Source organism: Salvelinus alpinus, chromosome 18 (assembly GCF_045679555.1).
Source record: "Salvelinus alpinus chromosome 18, SLU_Salpinus.1, whole genome shotgun sequence".
NCBI lineage: Eukaryota > Metazoa > Chordata > Actinopteri > Salmoniformes > Salmonidae > Salvelinus > Salvelinus alpinus.
The window spans coordinates 22,871,041-22,894,195 of NC_092103.1; the positions used below are offsets into that span (position 1 = coordinate 22,871,041).

The 23,155-nt window shown below is 43.1% G+C and overlaps 1 protein-coding gene across 1 annotated transcript in view; it reads left to right on the forward strand.

The window, feature by feature from the left end:
* Positions 1–23,155, forward strand: part of LOC139544021 (transmembrane protein 132C-like) — a 172,093-nt gene that overhangs the window by 137,925 nt on the left and 11,013 nt on the right. Inside the window, exons 5-7 of the mRNA XM_071350689.1 lie at positions 1–94; positions 8,548–8,756; positions 12,995–13,277. The exon at positions 1–94 is cut by the window's left edge and continues 50 nt beyond it. Coding sequence (XP_071206790.1) covers positions 1–94; positions 8,548–8,756; positions 12,995–13,277 — 586 coding nt within the window. The remainder of the gene's footprint in view (positions 95–8,547; positions 8,757–12,994; positions 13,278–23,155) is intronic.

The following is a 23,155-nucleotide window of genomic DNA, read 5'->3' on the forward strand; positions in this document are numbered from 1 at the left end:
GCCGGTAAAAGTGGTCACCGTAGGAACAGACGGCACGGTTACGGATGTAACAGAGTCGGTGGAGTGTCGGTCGACCGATGAAGAGGTGGTCAAGGTGAGTGTACACTATAGAGGATGCAACCTTGAGAGGAAACCTTGAGGAGATAGACTAGGGGGAATCAATCATTTTCAACCTAACAGAGAACTTCAGTTCAATTACAGTACATAGTATCAGGTTTCAGGTAAGACCTAAGTGCAGACTGTGTTGAAGTAAAAATGTTTATCGCATCAACAGTGGCATGCAAACGACAGGTCAAGGCAGGCAGGCCCAGTGTCAGGCAGAGGTCTGTAATCCAGAGTAGGTGCAAAGGCACAGGCGCTAAGACAAACCGCTGGTTGACTTGGACAAACAAGATGAACTGGCACAGACAGACAGAAAACACAGGTATAAATACCCAGGGGAGAAGTGGGGAAGATGAGCGACACCTGGAGGGGGGTGGAGACAAGCACAAGGACAGGTGAAACAGATCAGGGTGTGACACAGAGTATGACAATAATTGGTTGTCTTTACATCTTTTTAGTCTCTCATCCTTCACAGCCACAAGGCCATATAGACTGACCTTGATGAGTGAATGCTGTGTCCTACAGTACAACAGAATAAATAGCACGTTTGATACTGTGTACATATACGTATGTATAGTGAGTAACACAAGACTAACCTTGTCAGGCGGAATTACCATATGCTGTGGGTTTTTGCTAATTTAATTAATAACTTTTGCCAGCTAGATGTACCCTAATTAGATATAGATACAGTCACAGTGTATGCCGTTGTTTGTCAGGGCTAATTAAAATGCTGATAATAATATGTTATTTCTATAGTGCATATCCCAAGCTTGTTGCACAAAACTCAGAGAGGGCATTGGTTTTTATGAAAACCCACAATTGCTGGAGTTTGTGCTGTTTCAGTCTATAATGAATAAGCTGCAACTGATAATTATGTGGTATTGACTATATATACAGTATTAGAAATGATCAAACGGTCTTAAACTTTCCCTTGGTGATAGCAATACCCTTGAAATCTTTTGAAGTACTGTATGTAATCTGCTCCTGGTTGTAAATTGTTTGCTGTTTTAACCATTAGAGAGAGAGAGATGTCTATTTTGAGCAGTTAGGCCAGAGGGTAGAGACACAATCAAATCAAATCAAACTGTATTTGTCACATGCGCTGAATACAACAAGTGTAGACCTTACTGTGAAATGCTTACTTACAAGCCCTTACCAACAGTGCAGTTCAAGAAAGAGTTAAGAAAATATTTACCAAATAAACTTAAGTAAAAAATTATTCAAAGCCTTTTGGTCCTAGACTTGGCGCTCCGGGTACCGCTTGCCATGCGGTAGCAGAGAAAACATTCTATGACTTGGGTGACTGGAGTCTCTGACAATTCCTCTGACACCGCCTAGTATATACTTCCTGGATGGCAGGAAGCTTGGCCCCAGTGATGTACTGGGCCGTATGCACTACCCTCTGTAGCTCTGTAGGTCAGAAGGTCAGAAGCCGAGCCGTTGACTGTCTTGGTGTGTTTGGACCATAATAGTTTGTTGGTGATTTGAACACCAAGGAACTTGAAACTCTCGACCCGCTCCACTACAGCCCCCATCGATGTTAATGGGGACCTGCTCGGCCCGCCTTTCACTGTAGTCCACGATCAGCTCCTTTGTCTTGCTCACATTGAGGGAGAGGTTGTTGTTCTGGCACCACACTGCCAGGTCTCTGACCTCCTCTCTATAGGCTGTCTCATCGTTGTCATTGATCAGGCCTACCACCGTTGTGCTGTCAGCAAACTTAATGATGGTGTTGAAGTCGTGTTTGGCCACACAGTCGTGGGTGAACAGGGAGTACAGGAGGGGACTAAGTAGACACCCCTGAGGGGCCCCAGTGTTGACAATCAGCGTGGCAGACGTGGTGTTGCCTACCCTTACCCCCTGGGGGCGGCCCGTCAGGAAGTCGAGGATCCAGTTGCAGAGGGAGGTGTTTAGTCCCAGGATCCTTAGCTTATTGATGAGCTTTGAGGGCACTATGGTGTTGAACGCTGAGCTGTTGTCAATGAATAGCATTCTCACATAGGTGTTGCTTTTGTTCAGGTAGGAAAGGGCAGTGTGGAGTGCGATTGAGATTGCATCATCTGTGGATCTGTTGGGGTAGTATGCGAATTGGAGTGGGTCTAGGGTATCCGGGAGGATGCTGTTGATGTGAGCCACGACCAGCCTTTCAAAGCACTTCATGGCTACCAACGTGAGTGCTACGGGGCGGTAATCATTTTGGTAGGTTACCTTCGCTTCCTTGGGCACAGGGACTACGGTGGCCTGCTTGAAACATGTTGGTATTAGAGACTTTGTCAGGGAGAGGTTGAAAATGTCAGTGAAGACACTTGCCAGTTGGTCCGCGCATGCTTTGTGTACACGTCGTGGTAATCTGTCTGGCCCCGCTGCTTTGTGAATGTTGACCTGTTTAAAAAGGTCTTGCTCACATCGGCTACCCAGAGCAATATCAGACAGTCGTCCAGAACAGTTGGTGCTCTCGTGCATGCTTCAATGTCGCTTGCCTCGAAGCGAGCATAAAAGGCATTTAGCTCATTTGGTAGGCTCATATCACTGGGGAGCTCGCGTCTGGGTTTCCCTTTGTAGTCCAGAATAGTTTTTAACCCCTGCCACATCCAACGAGTGTCAAAGCTGGTATAGTAGGATTCAATCTTAACCCTTGTATTGACGCTTTGCTTGTTTGATGCTTCGTCTGAGGGCATAGCGGGATTTCTTATAAGCTTCCGGATTAGTCTCCCGCTCCTTGAAAGCGGCAGCTCTAGCCTTTAGCTCGATGCGGATGTAGCGGATTTAGCTCGATACGAGACATCGACGATGTACTTATTGATGAAGTCGATGACTGAGGTGGTATACTCCTCAATACCATTGGATGAATCCCGGAACATATTCCAGTCTGTGCTAGCAAAACAGTCCTGTAGCTTAGCATCTGCGTCATCTGACCACTTCTGAATTGAGCGAGTCACTGGTACTTCCTGCTTTAGTTTTTGCTTGTAAGCAGGAATCAGGAGGATATAATTATGTTCAGATTTGCCAAATGGAGGGCTAGGGAGAGCTTTGTATGCATCTCTGTGTTTGGAGTAAAGGTGGTCTAGAGTTTTTTTCTCCTCTGGTTTCACATTTGACATGCTGGTAGAAATGAGGTAAAACAGATTTAAGTTTGCCTGCATTAAAGTCCCCGGCCACAAGGAACGCCGCTTCTGGATGAGCATTTTCTTGTTTGCTTATGGCCTTATGGTTGAGTGCGGTCTTAGTGCCAGCATCGGTTTGTGGTGGTAATTAGACGGCTCCGAATAATATAGATGCTACATGTATTCTATTCACCACCAATAGACAGACAGCGCTCCACTCTCAACGTCCCTCCCTGTTTTTTGTCTCAAATAGCACACACTGATAAATACTTAGGATATGATCATGAGAGAGAGGGGGAAGAGTGCAGCCAAACTCCCCCTCCATCTGAGGGATGTGTGCATGTGGGTGTGTTTGTGTGTAAGGGTGTGTGTTTATATGTGTATATGTGTGTTTATTTATTTTGTGTGTGTTTCTGGTTGTACATTTGAAGTTGTGTGTGTGAGAGTGAGAGGTCCCTGTAGGTTTCATAACGTTGATGGTGATTCTAAACCTCATGGGTCTCGGTGTTATTGGAAGATTACACTGTCAAAACCTAATATAATTGTGATAGTCTCTGAGATGAATAAACAAACCAACAGTAATGATTAGGTTTGATCAGCTATTTCAGTCATAAGAGGTAGATGTGTCACAACAGTGAGATTAATAATTTCATCAGTTTCCTTTTCCACAATAATAAATGCAGTGCCTTAGACTGCTGCGCCACTCAGGAGCCCTAAAGACAACTAAGACAACACTAGTGTACGTAAACACAATGTACAGTAGGGGAGAGTGGGGTAAGTTGAGCCAAAGGGGTAAGATGAGCCACCCTTGTTTCTAGGAAACACTATGTATAATTTGACTAAATATTTAGGAAAGAAGAAACCACATGGGAAAATAGGTAGTTTTATTTTATTATTTAACTAGGCAAGTCAATTAAGAACAAATTATTTTTTTACAATGACGGCCTACCCTGGCCAATCCCTCCCCTAACCTGGACGATGCTGGGCCAATTGTGCACCGCCATATGGGACTCCCGATCACAGCCAGTTGTTATACAGCCCGGGATCGAACCATGGCCTGTAGTGACACCTCTAGCACTGAGATGCAGTGCCTTAGACCTCTGTGCCACTCAGGAGCAAAGTTAGGGTGTCAGGGTAGCAGGTAGCCTAGCAGTTAAAGTATTGATCCAGTAACTGAAAAGTTGCTGGTTTGAATAGCCGAGCTGACAAAGTGAAAATATGTTGATGTATCCTTGAGCAAGGCACTTAACCCGAATTTGCTCCAGGGGGGCTGTACTATTATGGCTGACACTGTAAAACAATACATTTCACTGCACCTTTGTGACAATACATATATTTTTTTAGTACAATGTGTTTGTTAGCCTGTATTAAAATATGCTTACATTTATTCAAGAACAAAAAAGTGATTGTGATTGTGTTGAATTGTGTTTGGGAAATAAAGATAGACATGGTTTAAAAAAGCTAGTGTTCCTTTTTCATTCAACACAGACATTTTTTGGCAGTTTAACTTACCAAGTCCCGCAACTCAATTTACTCCATGCCCAGGGTACTGCAAGTTATGCCAAGAGACCACTTTTGTTTGGACAAGCTGTTTTCAAAACTGTAAAGTTTACATGAATTCTGATTATTTCCAGGGATACTCAACATCCTGAAATACATGTAGATATCTTTGTTAGAAATAATACTATATTTCCCTTGACGGAGTGATGCTGAATGTAAGATATTACTCAACTTACCCCACATGTACATGCATGTCTCTTTCCAAGCTAGTCTTGGTAATTTCATTCAAAGCTTGAATAATGAACGTAATAGTAATTGTCTGTTGCATGCAACATTATTGAATTATTCTCTTCTAGCCAAAGAACACTGGAAAATAACACATTTTCTTCACATATCCACGGCCCGACAATTACAGAGAAAATCAATATGATGGCAATGTCTATATTTGTAACTTGATGTGGAACATTCCGTGTCAAAGTTTCGCAAGCCTCAAAGTAACTTTAATTCAACTTTGTAGTTGAATAGTTATTGACAATATCGAGAGGCAGATGAAGGGACATATACACTCTTAGAAAAAAGGGTTCCAAAAGGTTTTCTGGTTTTTGGTTCCAGGTAGAACCCTTTTGGGTTCCACGTAGAACCCTCTATGGAAAGGAACCCAAGAGGTTTCTATTTGGAACCAAAAAGGTTCTTCAAAGGGTTATCCAATAGCGATAGGCAAAGAACCATTTTAGGTTCTAGATAGCACCTTTTTTTCTAAGACTGTAGATAGTTAAAATAGAATGCAGTCGAGAGAGAGAGAGAGAGAGAGAGTGAGAGAGAGAGAGAGTGAGAGAGAGAGAGAGAGAGAGAGAGAGAGAGAGAGAGAGAGAGAGAGAGAGAGAGAGATAGATAGCACAGAGGCTTAATAAGGAGTGAAGTGGATTGTTTCAGATCACTTTCTGGGTGGATTACTTTTTAAAAACCTGCACAGTGTCTGGGAAATGAGAAGAGGGAGGAGAAGGATTGTGTGTGCTTGTGTGTGCCTGTAAATATAGCAGGGAATGTTTAATTTGCTATGTCAGATAACACACACACACACGTTTGTTTTTCTATCATTTTGGCGACCAAACTATTTATTCACATTCAAAAGAGAAAAAGTCATACAGTCACATACAGATATAGAGGGAATGTAAATCCTTTAAACTAGCCTACATCAAGTACTGTACAGTACAGTGGTAGTGGATTGAAAGGCAGTGTAGGAAGGAAGGAAGGAAGGAAGGAAGGAAGGAAGGAAGGAAGGAAGGAAGGAAGGAAGGAAGGAAGTAAGTAAGTAAGTAAGTAAGTAAGTAAGTAAGTAAGTAAGTAAGTAAGTAAGGAAGGAAGTAAGGAAGTAAGGAAGTAAGGAAGGAAGGAAGGAAGGAAGGAAGGAAGGAAGGAAGGAAGGAAGGAAGGAAGTAAGTAAGTAAGTAAGTAAGTAAGTAAGGAAGTAAGGAAGTAAGGAAGTAAGGAAGTAAGGAAGTAAGTAAGTAAGTAAGTAAGTAAGTAAGTAAGGAAGGAAGGAAGGGAAGGAAGGAAGGAAGGAAGGAAGGAAGGAAGGAAGGAAGTAAGTAAGTAAGTAAGTAAGTAAGTAAGTAAGTAAGTAAGTAAGTAAGTAAGTAAGTAAGGAAGGAAGGAAGGAAGGAAGGAAGGAAGGAAGGAAGTAAGTAAGTAAGTAAGTAAGTAAGTAAGTAAGTAAGGAAGGAAGTAAGGAAGGAAGGAAGGAAGGAAGGAAGGAAGGAAGGAAGGAAGGAAGGAAGGAAGGAAGGAAGGAAGGAAGGAAGGAAGGAAGGAAGGAAGTAAGTAAGGAAGGAAGGAAGGAAGGAAGGAAGGAAGGAAGGATGGAAGGAGCAGGTCAACAAAGAGAAGCTATAGAAGCTTCTCCCAGGTTAAAGTAGGTTCTGATACACAGCCTGTTTTAATGACAGTTAAACGAAGATAGAAGACTGGTGAGAGAGAGTGAGGAAGAGAGAGAGAAAAGGGGATAAAGAGAGAGAGAGAGAAAAGGAGAGCGAGAGGAGAGAAGAGAGAGAGAGAACTGACAGAGTGAAGCTATTAGGAGTGGATGTTCTGACACATCATTTGTGGAAAAAACTGCCTAGACACTTCCAGCGAAGAGTGATGATAGTCTGCTTTTGACTAGATTTATAAAAGACTAATTGCACACCCAAACTGTGGGCATGCTGAGATTAACAGTGATGCCCATCTTCATTATCGCTCCATCCAAAGCTTCAGATGAATGGAAAATGGTTGTGATTATACACGACAGGCTTTGACAAGCCGTTGAATATGGAGAAACTAAAACAAAATCTGTCCTCCCAGTCTTTTGTGAAAGAATACATGCCTGATCGAGTGGTTTAGGTTGTTTGAAGATAGAAGTTCATACGTTTCGAAGATGCTCTTCAGAAACCCTGCCATGCCATTCCTGCCATGCCATTGGTCGATCTATATCTGAGAGGCTTTGGAACTGATTGGAGGAGACAGGGCAGATTTAGCCAATCATAAATAGGGGTGACCTGGAGCCAGGGTTTTGTTTCTTGATTGGCGTTTGGGATTTGTGTCTTTCTCTGGTCCATCAGTTGAGATTTGTGGCCCGTTCCTCCACACTGGGCATGTCTGTGTGCTCACCCGCGCACACACACACACGCACACACACACACCAGTGGAGGCTGCTGAGGGGAGGACGGCTCATAATATTGGCTGGAAGGGAGTCAATGGAATGGTATCAAACATGTGGTTTCCATTGGTTGAAACCATTCCATTGACTCCATTCCAGCCATTACTATGAGCCATCCTCCCCTCAGCAGCCACCACTGACACGCACACACACGCACACGCACACACACACACACACACACACACACACACACACACACACACACACACACACACACACACACACACACACACACACACACACACACACACACACACACACACACACACACACACACACACACACACACACACACACACACTTGAATAGAGACTTCAAGGGCTTGGTCAAGGAATGCCAAGTCTGTCATCTGTATCATTACAGAGGGAGAAATGTCAAGTCTTTGAAAGATATAAGAATAACATTGTTGTCTCCCTCTAGCTGTACAAACTTGTATGACTAATATTTGCATAGAAATAATTTGATGCAACTTCGACCCTGGACTTCCCTTAGACACTGAATGTACTGTTGTATCTTATTCTTTCATAAAGCAGTAGCCTACATTTTGAACTTAAACTGAGTGTACAAAACATTAATAACACCTTCCTAATATTTAGTTGCACCCCCTGTTGCCCTCAGAGCAGCCTCAATTCATTGGGGCATGGACTGTACAAGGTTTCAAAGCGTTCCACAGGGATGCTGGCCAATGTTGACTCCTATGCTTCCTACAGTTGTGTCAACTTGGATGGATGCCCTTTGGGTGGTGGACCATTCTTGATACACACGGGAAACACCTAGCAGCGTTGCAGTTCTTGACACAAACTGGTGTGCCTGGCACCTACTACCATACCCCTTTCAAAGGCATTTAAATATTTTGTCTTGCCCATTCACCCTCTGAATGGCACACATACACAATACAGGTCTCATTTGTCTCAAGGCTTAAAAATCCTTCTTTAATCTGTCTCCTCCCTTTCATCTATACTGATTGAAGTGGATTTAAGAAGTGGCAATAAGGGATCATATCTTTCACCTGGATTCACCTGGTCAGTCTATTTCAAGGAAAGAGCAGGTGTCCTTAATGTTCTGTACACTCAGTGTAGTTTCATTTGTTTTTCTCTTAATAACATGTCTTCCTATTTCTCCTCTCTCTCATCCTCTTCCCCCCAGGTGTCGGATCGTTGTGACTATGTGTTTGTTAATGGGAAGGAGACGAGGGGGAGGATGAGGATGGTGCTCAACTTCACCTACAGCTACCTGAGTGCCCAACTGGAGATGAGTGTGTGGATGCCCCACCTACCCCTGCTTATCGACATAGCCAACCCCGAACTCAGCCAGATCAAGGGCTGGAGAGTCCCCGTGGCCTTGGGCAACAAGAGGTCAGTAGTTTTACCAGTTAGTGAGATGTGTTACCTGGGTCAAACTGCTTGGGAAATTGACTCAAACAGTAATTGCAATGCAAAGTAAAATACTAACTTTCAAGAATCATCTTCAAGCATCTTGTTAATTTTGATGCCTGTATCACCACCTCCCACATATTTACCACTTATGTTTGAAGTAGTATCTTCATCTGGAGGTTTAGAATAACTGTGAGGATGCTAATGTCTTAATCATGGCACCTACACATTTCCTCCCCCATCACGCCCCTGTCTATGGCTACTGCTGTGATCAGGATACCCAGGTGACGTCGGTGGTCTCTCTGAGGGAAGAATGTGACTTTCAATTACTGCCATGACTCTGTCTCTCATTTCTGTCGCTGACTCACTTTCTGTCAGCCAGACACGAGACTAACATATCTGTTATCACCTCCACAACATTCTGTAAATGTCCTTACACAGCCAGTCTTGTTCCTGTTTGTTGTGAAAGTGAGATTTATTGGTGGCAAAGGCATGTCTGAACAATGAAGAAAGAGAGAGAAGAATAGTTTGAGTCTGTCTTTTATTTTCTCTCATTGTTATAGTACGGGCAATTAAATTTGGGCAATTAAGCTTGAGTTCTTTAGCTTAAGGCATATGTTCTGTAGATTGTTCAGTTACCTTGCACAATGCATGCTCGAATCCACTTCAACATACATCATTATCTCCAATGCACTGTGCAACCCTTTAACCCTGGGGCCACCAGGTGGCGTTCTAACACATATGCCCCTGCTTTCATGGCCCTCTCTGAGCCCATGATCACTCTAGTCCAGTGGGTAGGAGAGGTGAAAAGGCCAGTCGAGTCGTGAGTCTGAAAGAGAGCTCATTATACGCCCAGACCTTATCTGACCTGGCGGTCATCAGTGAGAACACGGCTTGCCTGCTTTTGTCTGCGCCCTGCCGCAAATGTCACCTCGATTAGGCTGACGTGTGTGTCATCCCTCCGGTGAAAAGGTGGAGGGGGGAGGAATGGGGGGGCCCGGGCACCTAAGCCAGTCAGCTCCAGCATGTTAACCTGTCAGCCTGTTTTTCTGCCTGGATGGCCACGCATCATTAAACCTAATGGAAGTTGTCAGTGTCGCACTTCGCCCAGCCACCTGGCCTGGCCCAGAGAACAAAGGGGGATGGGGAGGGGGTTGTTTTTAAAGAAAATGAATTCAGTGGAGAAATAACGAGAGAGAGAGAGGGTGTGAACTGAGTGGAGAGAGAGAAAGAGAGAGATTTGAATGAGAAAACATGTAAGGTAGAGAGAACGAGAGAATGGAGATTGGAGTGGTGTCAGGGTAATGGCTGTGTCCTCCGTGTTTACGGTTTTTCACAGTGCTCCACTGTTTACATGAGGTTAGAGTCTCTGGCCCACGCTCTGTCTGTCATTGGGCTGAAGACAGGTGCCTCTACCTGGTCTGTACTTTACCTAATCAGCCCTACTGCTGCTGTATGGGCTTCATCACAGTAGATGAAAAAGACAACCTGGTCTCAGAGAATTTCGTATTATTCTGTATGTAACTCCGAGACACTCCATTTAGTATGAAACTGTATGTTACCTTTGGTATGGTTACTTAAAACCTCTCTTGGGTACGTGAGACGTTAGCGTCCCACCTCTTCAACAGCCAGTGAAACTGCTGGGCGCCAAATTCAAATACAGAAAAACTCATTATAAAAATTCAGAAAACAAAACATATTTTACATAGAGAACATAGCCCACTAGACAAATCATTACAAACAGTAACCAGCCAAGTAGAAGAGTTACACAAGTCAAAAATAGAGATAAAATTAATCCCTTACCTTTGATGATCTTCATATGGTTGCACTCAACAGACATTCATTTACTCAATAAATGTTCCTTTTGTTCGATAAAGTCTCTTTATATCCAAAAACCTCAGTTTTGTTCGCGCGTTTTCTTCAGTAATCCACAGGCTCAAACACAGTCAAAACAGGCAGACAAAAAAAATCCAAATTGTATCCGTAAAGTTCATAGAAACATGTCAAACGATGTTTATATTCAATCCTCGGGTTGTTTTTAGCCTAAATAATCGATAATATTTCAACCGGACAATAACGTTGTCAATTTAAAAGGTAAACAAGAAAGGCACTCTCTCGGTCTCGCGCATGAAAAAGCTCTGTGACACTTTAGGGTCCACTCATTCAGACTGCTCTTACTTCCTCATTTTTCAGAATACAAGCCTGAAACAATTTATAAAGACTGTTGACATATAGTGGAAGGCATAGAAACTGCAATTTGAGTCCTAAGTCAATGGATACTGTAATGGCATTGAATAGAAAACTACAAAAACCCCCAAGAAACTACTTCCTGAATGGATTTTTCTCAGGTTTTTGCCTGCCAAATCAGTTCTGTTATACTCACAGACACTATTTTAACAGTTTTGGAAACTTTAGAGTGTTTTCTATCCAAATCTACCAGTTATATGCATATCATATCTTCTGGGCCCGAGAAGCAGGCAGTTTAATTTGGGCATGCATTTCATCCAAAATTCCGAATGCTGCCCCCTACCCTAGAGAAGATTCTTTGGGATCGGTGTCGCTTCCACGGGACGGTTGAGCTAACGTAGGCTAATGCGATTAACATGAGGTTGTAAGTAACAAGAACATTTCCCAGGACATAGACATATCTGATACTGGCAGAAAGCTTAAATTATTGTTAATCTAACTGCACTGTCCAATTTACAGTAGCTATTACAGAGAAAGAATACCATGCTATTGTTTGAGGAGATTGCACAATTTTGAACATGAAAACTTATTAATTCAAAAATGAAAGGAGGGTGGTTCGTTGGGGTGGATGGATAGATGGGTGGGTGCATAACAGGAATGGCTAGCAACCGAAAGGCTGCAAGTTTGAATCTCATCACGGACAACTCTAGCATTTTAGCTAATTTGCAATTTTTCAACTACTTACTACTTTTTAGCTACTTTGCACCATAACCCTTTAACCTAACTCCTAAACTTAATCCTAACCTTAACACTAGCCCCTAACCCCTAGCCTAGCTAACATTAGCGAGGCAGCTAACATTAGCCACCTAGCCACCTAACTAGAATTCGTAACCAGCTAAATTTAACTAAATGTAATCGAAAATGTAATCTATGTAATCCCCAAAAGTAGTTATTCATCATGAGAGGGCCATAAACATTAATTAGTAATGCTGTATACTCAAAGAAAGGTAAAAATCTCACCTTTCTGGTTAAAATAGTTATGAATTGCTGAGGTGTAGTCATTTTTGAGGATTCAATATATAATGTAAAATATTAATATATATTACATATTTTATATGATACAGTATATTTCCTATTCAACAAAACTGTATGAATAAGGCTTGAAATTACTTATATGCTTTTTAAATATTGCATAATCAAATTATAAAATGACTAACTATAAGATTTCACCTTCCTTTTATCTGTAAAATGCATATTTGTATGTTTAGTGTTAGAGACATTTTACAAATGTTCTAAACGTCTCTTGGTCAGAATGTCTGCCCCAAACGCTGTGAATGTCCCAAAGAGCTCTAGCTTGGCTTCCTGAACTCGTTAGGAACTCGCCTTTCATCTCATATTCATCTTGTCTATCTAGGACAAAGATCATGTTTTTGAGTGATTAAAATGTATGAATTATTTTAAATTAATGTCTATAAATTGTTAGCCACCTAGCCACCTAGCTAGAATTCGTAACAAATCATGTTTTGCAAATATGTAACATATTGTACATTTACAAATTCGTAACACATAATACAAATTTGAATTCGTAAAATATCATACAAATTCATACATACAATAGGAAACTTAACATTTCATACTAAATGGAGTGATCAGATTTACGTACAGAATAATACAAAATACTCTGAGACCAGGTTGGAAGACTGGGTCCCTATAGGCCAGGGTTTCAATCTCCCTTTCAATTCAAACAATGGAAAATAATATAGGAGAAGATAGAGACAGAGAAGTCAGAGTAATGGATGAATAGAATAGAGTAGAGAACTTTTTATAAAAACTAAAAACACATTGCAAGTAAACATATTTTTACTGTGAAGTTTGGTTGCATTGTATTTATTTGATATTTTTCTCTGGAGTAAACAAATACCCACGTTCAAATGTGTCTGTGGTAACTGCAGTAAACTGTGGTAACTGCAGTAAACTTTAACGCTCCTTTTATTCTGCTTCTTACCAAGCGTTTTTCTTTTTCTTTTCTCCAGGTATGAGAGGGTGAGTGAGGATGATGGTGATGAAGTGGACAGTGAGAGGACAGAGAGTGGCTGTGTCCCTCAGTACCAGAGCACCACGGTGCGGGTCCTCACACACTTTATGGCCCTGGGAGCTGATGGGCTGGGCCAACAGGACTTCCTGCTGGGCAGTGATTGGCAGGTGGACGTGACTGACCTGGTCCAGGATTCGCTGAGGGTGGAGGACCAACGTGTGGCCCGCCTACTGAAGGGACAGGTCCTGATGGGCCTCAGCACCGGCACAGCCAAACTACAGGTGAGAGAGAGAGAGCGAGAGAGAGAGAGGGAGATAGGGATGGAGGGAGGGTGTGATCGAAAGGGGGAGAGAGAGAGAGATAGTGGGGGGAAAGAGTGATAATGAGAGTATTCGTGTGTGAGAGAGAGCAAGGGAGAGAAAGAAACAACATGATTAAGAGAGAGTGAGAGAAAGAGAGCACCTGCTTGGACAAAATAATAGAGGATCGGGAGTGGAGGAGGAACGATTGGAAAATACAAAGTGAATCGAGGCTCGTTGCGAGGGAGACTTTAAAAAGGCAACAGAATCGATCTCGGCACAACACAAACACTTAGCCAATCAGGCCCTGACAAAGCAACGTGAGACTGTGGCACGGCCAATAAAGGCTGCTGAGTCTCTGAGGGCATGTAGGCTCACACACCACACTCACATGCCCCATCCCATTTAGATCATTACTGTGTCCACTTACGGTGTAAAACACAATCGATCAAGCTTTTCCCCAACAGCACAACAGCTTTGCCAAGGCCTGAGCCATGGACCTGCATCTCTTCTCCTTATTGATGAGTTGCAGTTGTGTGTGTCGGTGTACAATGCCCTATTATATTTATGTTATCCCGGTTGTCAGTTGAGAACCTTTTCTCATTTCCAATGGCGACCTTGGCCCAGAGGCAGAAACAGCAGCGAAATTATTAGAAATCATATCAATGGTTGCACTGTGTTGACCCTCTATTTGTTTGAGTCCTTTTGAATGGTTTGAGAATGTCTATGACTCAATAAGAGTGGAGAGGCACATTATGAATGTTAACGGCAACCTTGATAACCCTGTAATCATTCACTCTGCTACAAAGCCATCATGTCACTGTCCCTCCCCTACCGTGCTATTATTGGGGGCTTATTTTTATTTGTTATTTTATTTTATTTCACCTTTATTTAACCAGGTAGGCCAGTTGAGAACAAGTTCTCATTTACAACTGTGGCCTGGCTAAGATAAAGCAAAGCACTGTGACAAAAACAACAACACAGAGTTACACATAAACAAACGTACAGTCAATAACACCAAAAGAAAAGAAAAATAGAAAAATCTATGTACAGTGTGTGCAAATGTAGAAGAGTAGGGAGATAAATAGGCCCTAGAGGCGAAAAATAATTACAATTTAGCATTAATATTGGAGTGAAAGATGTGCAGATGATGATGTGCAAGTAGAGATACTGGGGTGCAAACGAGAAAGAGGGTAAGTAATAATATGGGGATGAGGAAGTCGGGTGTGCTATTTACAGATTGGCTGTGTACAGGTACAGTGATCGGTAAGCTGCTCTGACAGCTGACGCTTAAAGTTAGAGAGGGAGATATAAGACTCCAGCTTCAGAGATTTTTGCAATTTGTTCCAGTCATTGGCAGCAAAGAACTGGAAGGAAAGGCGGCCAAAGGAAGTGTTGGCTTTGGGGATGACCATTGCTGGAGCGCGTGCTACGGGTGGGTGTTGCTATGGTGACCAGTGAGCTGAGATAAGGGGTGGCTTTACCTAGCAAAGATTTATAGATGACCTGTAGCTAGTGGGTTTGGCGACGGATATGTAGTGAGGGCCAGCCAACGAGAGCATACAGGTCGCAGTGGTGGGTAGTATATGGGGCTTTGGTGATAAAACGGATGGCACTGTGATAGACTACATCCAGTTGCTGAGTAGAGTGTTGGGGGATATTTTGTAAATGACATTGCCGAAGTCAAGGACCGGTAGGATAGTCAGTTTTACGAGGGTATGTTTTGCGGCATGAGCAAAGGAGGCCTTGTTGCAAAATAGGAAGCCGATTCTAGATTTACTTTTGGATTGGAGATGCTTAATGTGAGTCTGGAAGGAGACTTTACAGTCTGACCAGACACCTAGGTATTTTTAGTTGTCCACATATTCTAAGTCAGAACCGTCCAGAGTAGTGATGCTAGTCGGGCGGGAGGGTGCGGACAGCGAACGGTTGAAGAGCATGCACTTAGTTTTACTAACCATTAAAAGCAGTTGGAGGCCACGGAAGGAATGTTGTATGGCGTTGAAGCTCGTTTGGAGGTTTGTTAGCACAGTGTCCAAAGAAAGGCCAGATGTATACAGAATGGTGTCGTCTGCGTAGAGGTTGATCAGAGAATCACCAGCAGCAAGAGCAATATCATTGATACATACAGAGAAAAGAGTTGGCCCGAGAATTGAACCATGTGGCACCCCTATAGAGACTGCCAGAGGTCCGGACAACAGGCCCTCCGATTTTACACACTGAACTCTATCTGAGAAGTAGTTAGTGAACCAGACGAGGCAGTCATTTGAGAAGCCAAGGCTATTGAGTCTGCCGATAAGAATGCGGTGATTGACAGAGTCGAAAGCCTTGGCCAGGTCGATGAAGATGGCTGCACAGTACTGTCTTTTATCGATGGCGGTTATGATATCATTTAGGACCTTGAGCGTGGCTGAAGTGGACCCATGACCAGCTCGGAAACCAGATTGCATAGTGGACAAGGTACGGTGGGATTCGAAATGTTGGTGATCTGTTTATTAACTTGGCTTTCGAAGATTTTAGAAAGGCAGGGCAGGATGGATATAGCTCTGTAACAGTTTGGGTCTAGAGTGTCTCCCCCTTGGACGAGGGATGACCGCGGCAGCTTTCCAATCTTTGGGGATCTCAGACGACACAAAAGAGAGGTTGAATAGGCTAGTAATAGGGGTTGCAACAATTTCGGAGGATAATTTTAGAACGAGAGGGTCCAGATTTATCTAGCCCAGCTGATTTGTAGGGATCCAGATTTTGCAGTTCTTTCAGAACATCAGCTGTCTAGATTTGGGTGAAGGGGAAGCGGGGGTGGGGGGGGGGGGGGGAGTTGCTGCAGGGGTGCTGAGATGTTGGTCGGCGTAGGGGTAGCCAGGTGGAAAGCATGGCCAGCCGTGGTAAAATGCTTAATAAATTATCAATTATAATAGATTTATCTGTGGTGACAGTGTTTCCTATCCTCAATGCATTGGGCAGCTGGGAGGAGGTGCTCTTATTCTCCATGGACTTTACAGTGTCCCAAAACTTTTTGGAATTAGTGCTACAGGAAGCAAAGTTCTGTTTGAAAATGATAGCCTTAGCTTTCCTAACTGACTGAGTATATTGGTTCCTGACTTCACTGAAAAGTTGCATATCACGGGGGCTATTCGATGCTAATGCAGAATGCCACAGGGTGTTTTTGTGCTGGTCAAGGGCAGTCAAGTCTGGGGTGAACCAAGGGCTATATCTGTTCTTAGTTCTACATTTTTTGAATGGGGCATGCTTATTTAAGATGGAAAGGAAAGTACTTTTGAAGAGCAACCAGGCATCCTCTACTGATGGGATGAGGTCAATATCCTTCCAGGATGCCAGGGCCAGGTCAATTAGAAAGGCCTGCTCGCTGAAGTGTTTTAGGGAGCGTTTGACAGTGATGAGGGGTGGTCATTTGACCGTGGACCCATTATGTACGCAGGCAATGAGGTGATCGCTGAGATCCTGGTTGAAGACAGCAGAGGTGTATTTAGAGGGCAAGTTGGTCAGGATGATATCTAAGAGGGTGCTCATGGTTATGGATTTAGGGTTGTACCTGGTAGGTTCCTTGATAATTTGTGTGAGATTGAGGACATCTAGCTTAGATTGTAGGACGGCCGGGGTGTTAAGCATGTCCCAGTTTATGTCACCTAACAGTACGAACTCTGAAGATAGATGGGGGACGATAAATTCACATATGGTGTCCAGGGCACAGCTGGGGGCTGAGGGGGGTCTATAACAAGAAGCAACGGTGAGAGACTTGTTTCTGGAATGGTGGATTTTTAAAAGTAGAAGCACAAATTGTTTTGTCACAGACCTGGATAGTATGACAGAACTCTGCAGGCTATCTCTGCAGTAGATTGCAACTCTGCCCCCTTTGGCAGTTCTAGCTTGTCGGAAAATGTTATATTTAGGGATGGAATTTCAGGATTTTTGGTGGCCTTCCTAAGCCAGGATTCAGACACGGCTAGGACATCCGGGATGGCGGAGTGTGCTAAAGCAGTGAATAAAACAAACTTAGGGAGGAGGCTCCTAATGTTAAAATGCATGAAACCAATGCTTTTACGGTTACATAAGTCAACAAATGAGAGCGCCTGGGGAATGGGAGTGATGCTGGGGGCTGCAGGGCCTGGGTTAACCTCTACATCACCAGAGGAACAGAGGAGGAGTAGGATAAGAGTACGGCTAAAGGCTAAAAGAACTGGTCGTCTAGTGCGTTTGGAACAGAGCGTAAAAGGAGCAGGTTTCTGAGCACGGAAGAATAGATTTAAGGCATAATGTACACACATGGTATGGTAGGATGTGAGTACAGTGGAGGTAAGCCTAGGCATTGAGTGACGATGAGAGAGGTTTTGTCTCTAGATGCACCATTTAAACCAGGTGCGGTCACCGCAATGTGTGGGGGGTGAAACATAAGGTCTAGCTAAGGCATATTGAGCAGGGCTGGAGGCTCTATAGTGAAATATGACAAAAAATACTAACCAAAACAGCAATAGACAAGGCATATTGACATTAGGGACAGGAATGTGTAGCCGAGTGATCATAGGATCCGGTGAGTAGCTAGGCGACCTGGAGGCACGGCGATTCAGACAGCTAGCAGGCCGAGGCTAGCAGCAGGCTAGCAGATGGGCCTCAGGGGGACGTCGCTACGGGGTAGCCTGTTGAAACCACCTCGGACGGTTCAGTTGGCAGACCAGTCGTGATGGATAGGCAGGGCTCCGTGTCGGCAGCAAAGGGTCCTTGCCAATTGGCAAAAGAGGTAATTGAAGCCCAGGAATTGCTTGATGGATCTCTTCGGCTAGCCAGGAGATGGGCCTGGTTCGAGGCTAGCTCCAGGCTAACTGGTGCTTGCTTCGGGACAGAGACGTTAGCCAGGAGTAGCCACTCGGATAGCAGCTAGCTAGCTGCAATGATCCGGAGTAAAGGTTCAGAGCTTGCGGTAGGAATCCGGAGATGTGATAGAGAAAAGCAGTCAATGCTCTGCGTTGATATCGCGCTGTGCAGGCTGGCAGGAGTTGACCGGGCTGAGGCTGGCAGATGTCCGACTTAACAGTGATGACCGCTAGCAGTGGCTTACTGACTACTAGCTAGTAGCTGGTTAGCTGGCTAGCTGCTGAAGGGGGTTCCGGTTCTAAAGTGTAAAAAATAGCCGATCCATACCACTTTGGGTGAGGCGGGTTGCAGGAGATTATGTTCAGTCCGTAGATGGAAAATAAGATAAAAAAATAGAAAAAATATATACGAAATATATACGATATGTACAAGGGACAATCAAAACAGACATCCAACTGCTACGCCATCATACAAACACGCACGCACGCACGCACGCACACACGCACACACGCACACACGCACACACGCACACACACACACACACACACACACACACACACACACACACACACACACACACACACACACACACACACACACACACACACAGTAAACAAATCTATAGTTCTGATGCTGATCACTCACATGCAAAAAAACACACAAACGCACAAAACAGAACACACTATGCTCTTTCTCTCTCTTCATTTATTTTTTTCTCTCCTTCCTGAAGTGCACACACACACAGTGGCACTCAGAGAACCCCACATGCGGCAGCCTCAAATGAGTATTGACAGTGCTGTTAGAGAACCTTTGAAGTTTTATTTGATAGCAAAATTGCCTCTCGCTTCACTGGAGTGATTTTAGATCCAGCTACAAACAAGAGCTTCCTCAATTGTCTGGAATTAAAATCTGATAAAAAGCAGAGCAATCACTGCAATCGTCAAGGAGGGTCTTGTAATCAAACTATCAAAAAGAAATCTGCTGAAAAGGGAGTAGATGGTCCTGGGTCTTCAAGGTTACCAATAATAAAACCCATTTCTTATGTCAGATGCATCTCTCCCTGCCCTGTTGTTTTAGCTGCCGCTAAATTGATGAATCACTTTACCTCATAAAACCGTTATTAGCTTTTAAACGCACAATCACTGCTTTTCCCAAGCTTCAAATACAGCTTCGAATGGTTCATTGTTTTGACAATGCCTCCACAATGTCACCAACAGATGTAATATAAAAAGGCCCTCTACTTTTCTAAGTTACTTTTATTTATGTATTATTTTATTTCACTTAGTTCTAGAGTAGATTAAAGGACATTGAATGAAAATGTGGTGGTAGGTGTGCTGCTGGATTTTAGGATAAAGCTTTGGCTTAATCTGACCAGTGACACAATGTACCCACTTAGATAATACAATAGTCCTAAATAGACCTAAAGCTTCAAAGTAACAACAAGGTATCTCTACCTATATGCTCATGGTAACACATGTGGGGAGGTCATATCACTTCAAACCACAGGCTGCAAATGTGACACCTCATCTCTTTCCAGCGGTTCCAAAATTTTAACAGGTGTTTTTGACATTTGCCAAAAGTACAGACTCAGAGCTTCAAAATGGTCTGTCATACACTGCATTCAGAATAACAATGGCAAAGTAATGCTGCTTTGAACGTTTATAAACTTGTAAACCCACTTAAAAAGAGAAATGGTCCTTAAAAAGTTTTGGTTCAGTTTTTACACCTCTTTGTTCACACCCATTCAGCATCATTCCCACCCTCTTAAGCCTTAGTGCCACCCATCTCTTTAAGGATTCACTTGTGAGGCCATGTCCTAAACAGAGTGAGTAAGGTAGTGTAGTAAATAACCAAAGATTTCAAGACTAAAAGTGGTAAAAGTAGTAGCCTTTCTTGATAATGTCGCCAATTGTATGTTTTTTTCCCCCCACATTGTTTGTAACTCATTTTGTACATAAAGTTGCTGCAACAATCTCTTATGACCGAAAATAACTTCTGGACATCAAAACAGCAATTACTCACCTCGAACTGGACAAAGATTTTTTCATTAATGAGTCCAACACGAAGGATATACATTCTTTGTCAAGACAAAGCCCAAATCCCAGTCATTCGCGTAAAGAAAATACAGAGAACAGGGGGGAGGAGGGCAGAGTGCCTTGTAAGAATTCACCAACGAGTAGGTAAACCACCACTACCCGCGGTATTATTGGCCAACTTGCAATCATTGGAAAAAACTGGACGATCTACGATTAAGACTATCCTACCAACGGGACAAACTGTAATATAGAGCTGGCTGGCTTCTCCTTGCATCGGCAGGACAGAGCAGCTACGTCTGGTAAGACGAGGGGCAGGGATTTGTGTCTATTTGCCAATAACTGCTGGTGCGCGATGTCTAATATTAAAGAGGTCTCGAGGTATTGCTCGCCTGAGGTAGAGTATATCATGATAAGCTGTAGACCACACTATCTACCAAGAGAGTTCTCATCTACAGTACCAGTCAAAAGTTTTGACACACCTACTCGTTCAAGGGTTTTTCTTTATTTTTGCTATTTTCTACATTGTAGAATAATAGTGAAGACATCAAAACTATGAAATAACACATATGGAATCATGTAGTAACCAAAAAAGTGTGAGACAAATCAAAATATATTTTATATTTGAGATTCTTCAAAGTAGACACCTTTTACCTTCATGACAAAGCATTCCAGGTGAAGCTGGTTGAGAGAATGCCAAGCGTGTGCAAAGCTGTCATCAAAGCAAAGGGTGTTTACTTTGAAGAATCTCAATTACAAAATATATTTTGATTTGTTTAACACTTTTTTGGTTACTACGTGATTCCATATGTGTTATTTCATAGTTTTGTTGTCTTCAATATTATTCTCCAATGTAGAAAATAGTAAAAAGTAAAAATATGACCTGTATAAGGCCAACTTTACTCCACACACAGTGACGCATACAAAGCTCTCCCTCGCCCTCCATTTGGCTTACAAGCTAAATCTAAAGCAGGAAGTACCAGTGACCCGCTCAATACGGAACTGGTCAGATGACATGGATGCTAAAATACAGGACTGTTTTGCTAGCACAGGCTAGAATATGTTCAGAGATTCATCCAATGGCATTGAGGAGTATACCACCTCAGTCACCGGCTTCATCAATAAGTGCATCGACGACGTCGTCCCCACAGTGACAGTATGTACATTTCCCAACCAGAAGCCATGGATTACAGTCAACATCCACACTGAGCTAAAGGCTAGAGCTGCCGCTTTCAATGAGCGGGACACTAACACGGACGCTTAAATGAAATCCCTCTATGCCCTCAGACGACCCATCAAACAGGTAAAGATTGAATCCTATATAAACTCAGCAAAAAAAGCAACGTCCCTTTTTCAGGACCCTGTCTTTCAAAGATAATTCCTAAAAATCCAATAACTTCACAGATCTTCATTGTAAAGGGTTTAAACACTGTTTCCCATGCTTGTTCAATGAACCATAAACAATTAATGAACATGCACCTGTGCAACGGTCGTTAAGAAACTAACAGCTTACAGACAGAAGGCAATTAAGGTCACAGTTATGAAAACTTAGGACACTAAAGAGGCCATTCTACTGACTCTGAAAAACACCAGAGTCTCTGCTCATCTGCGTGAATGTGCCTTAGGCATGCTGCAAGGAGGCATGGGGACTGCAGATGTGGCCAGGGCAATAAATTGCAATGTCCGTACTGTGAGACGCCTAATACAGCACTACAGGGAGACAGGACGGACAGCTGATCATCCGGGACAGGTACAGGATGGCAACAACAACTGCCCGAGTTACACCAGGAACGCACAATGCCTCCATCAGTGCTCAGACTGTCCACAATAGGCTGAGAGAGGCTGGACTGCGGGCTTGTAGGCCTGTTGTAAGGCAGGTCCTCACCAGACATCACCGGCAACAACGTCGTCTATGGGCACAAACCCACCGTCGCTGGACAAGACAGTACAGGCAAAAGTGCTCTTCACGAAATGAGTTGCAGTTTTGTCTCACCAGGGGTGATGGTCGGATTCACGTTTATCATTGAAGGAATGAGCGTTACACAGAGGCCTGTACTCTGGAGCGGGATCGATTTGGAGGTGGAGGGTCCGTCATGGTCTGGGGCTGTGTGTCACAGCATCATCTAACTAAGCTTGTTGTGATTGCAGGCAATCTCAATGCTGTGCATTAAATACAGTTGGTGGCCACACCAGATACTGACTGTTACTTTCGATTTTGAGCCCCCCCCTTTGTTCAGGGACACATTATTCAATTTCCGTTAGTCACATGTCTGTGGAACTTGTTCAGTTTATGTCTCAGTTGTTGAATCTTGTTATGTTCATACAAATATTTACACATGTTAAGTTAACTGAAAAGAAATGCAGTTGACAGTGTGAGGACGTTTCTTTTTTTGCTGAGTTTACTAGGCGGTGTCAGAGGAAGGAACAACAATTGTCAAAGACTCTAGCCACCCAAGTCATAGACTGTTCTCTCTGCTACCACATGGCAAGCGGTACCGGAGCGCCAAGTCTAGAACCAAAAGCTCCTTAACAGCTTCTACCCCCAAGCCATAAGATTGCTGAACAATTCATCAAATGGCCACCCGGACTATTTACATTGACCCACCCCCTTTGTTTTTACACTGCCTCTACTCTCTGTTAATGATCTATGCATACTGTAGTCACTTTACAAATGACCTCGACTAACCTGTACCCTCGCACACTGACTAGGTACCTCCCCCTGTGTACAGCTTTGTTATTGTTATGTAATTTTCTTCTGTTACTTTTAGATTTTATAAAAAAAATTACTTTAGTTTATTTCGTAAATATTTTCTTAAAACTGCATTGTTGGTTAAGGGCTTGTAAGTAAGCATTTTACAGTAAGGTCTACACCTGTAGTATTCGGCGCGTGTGACAAATAACATTTGATTTGATTTGACTACAATAAGGAAAAACTTCAGGTAAAATTACACTTTATAAAAATGCAAGATCAATAAAAGTAGTTCCAATCATGTTGGT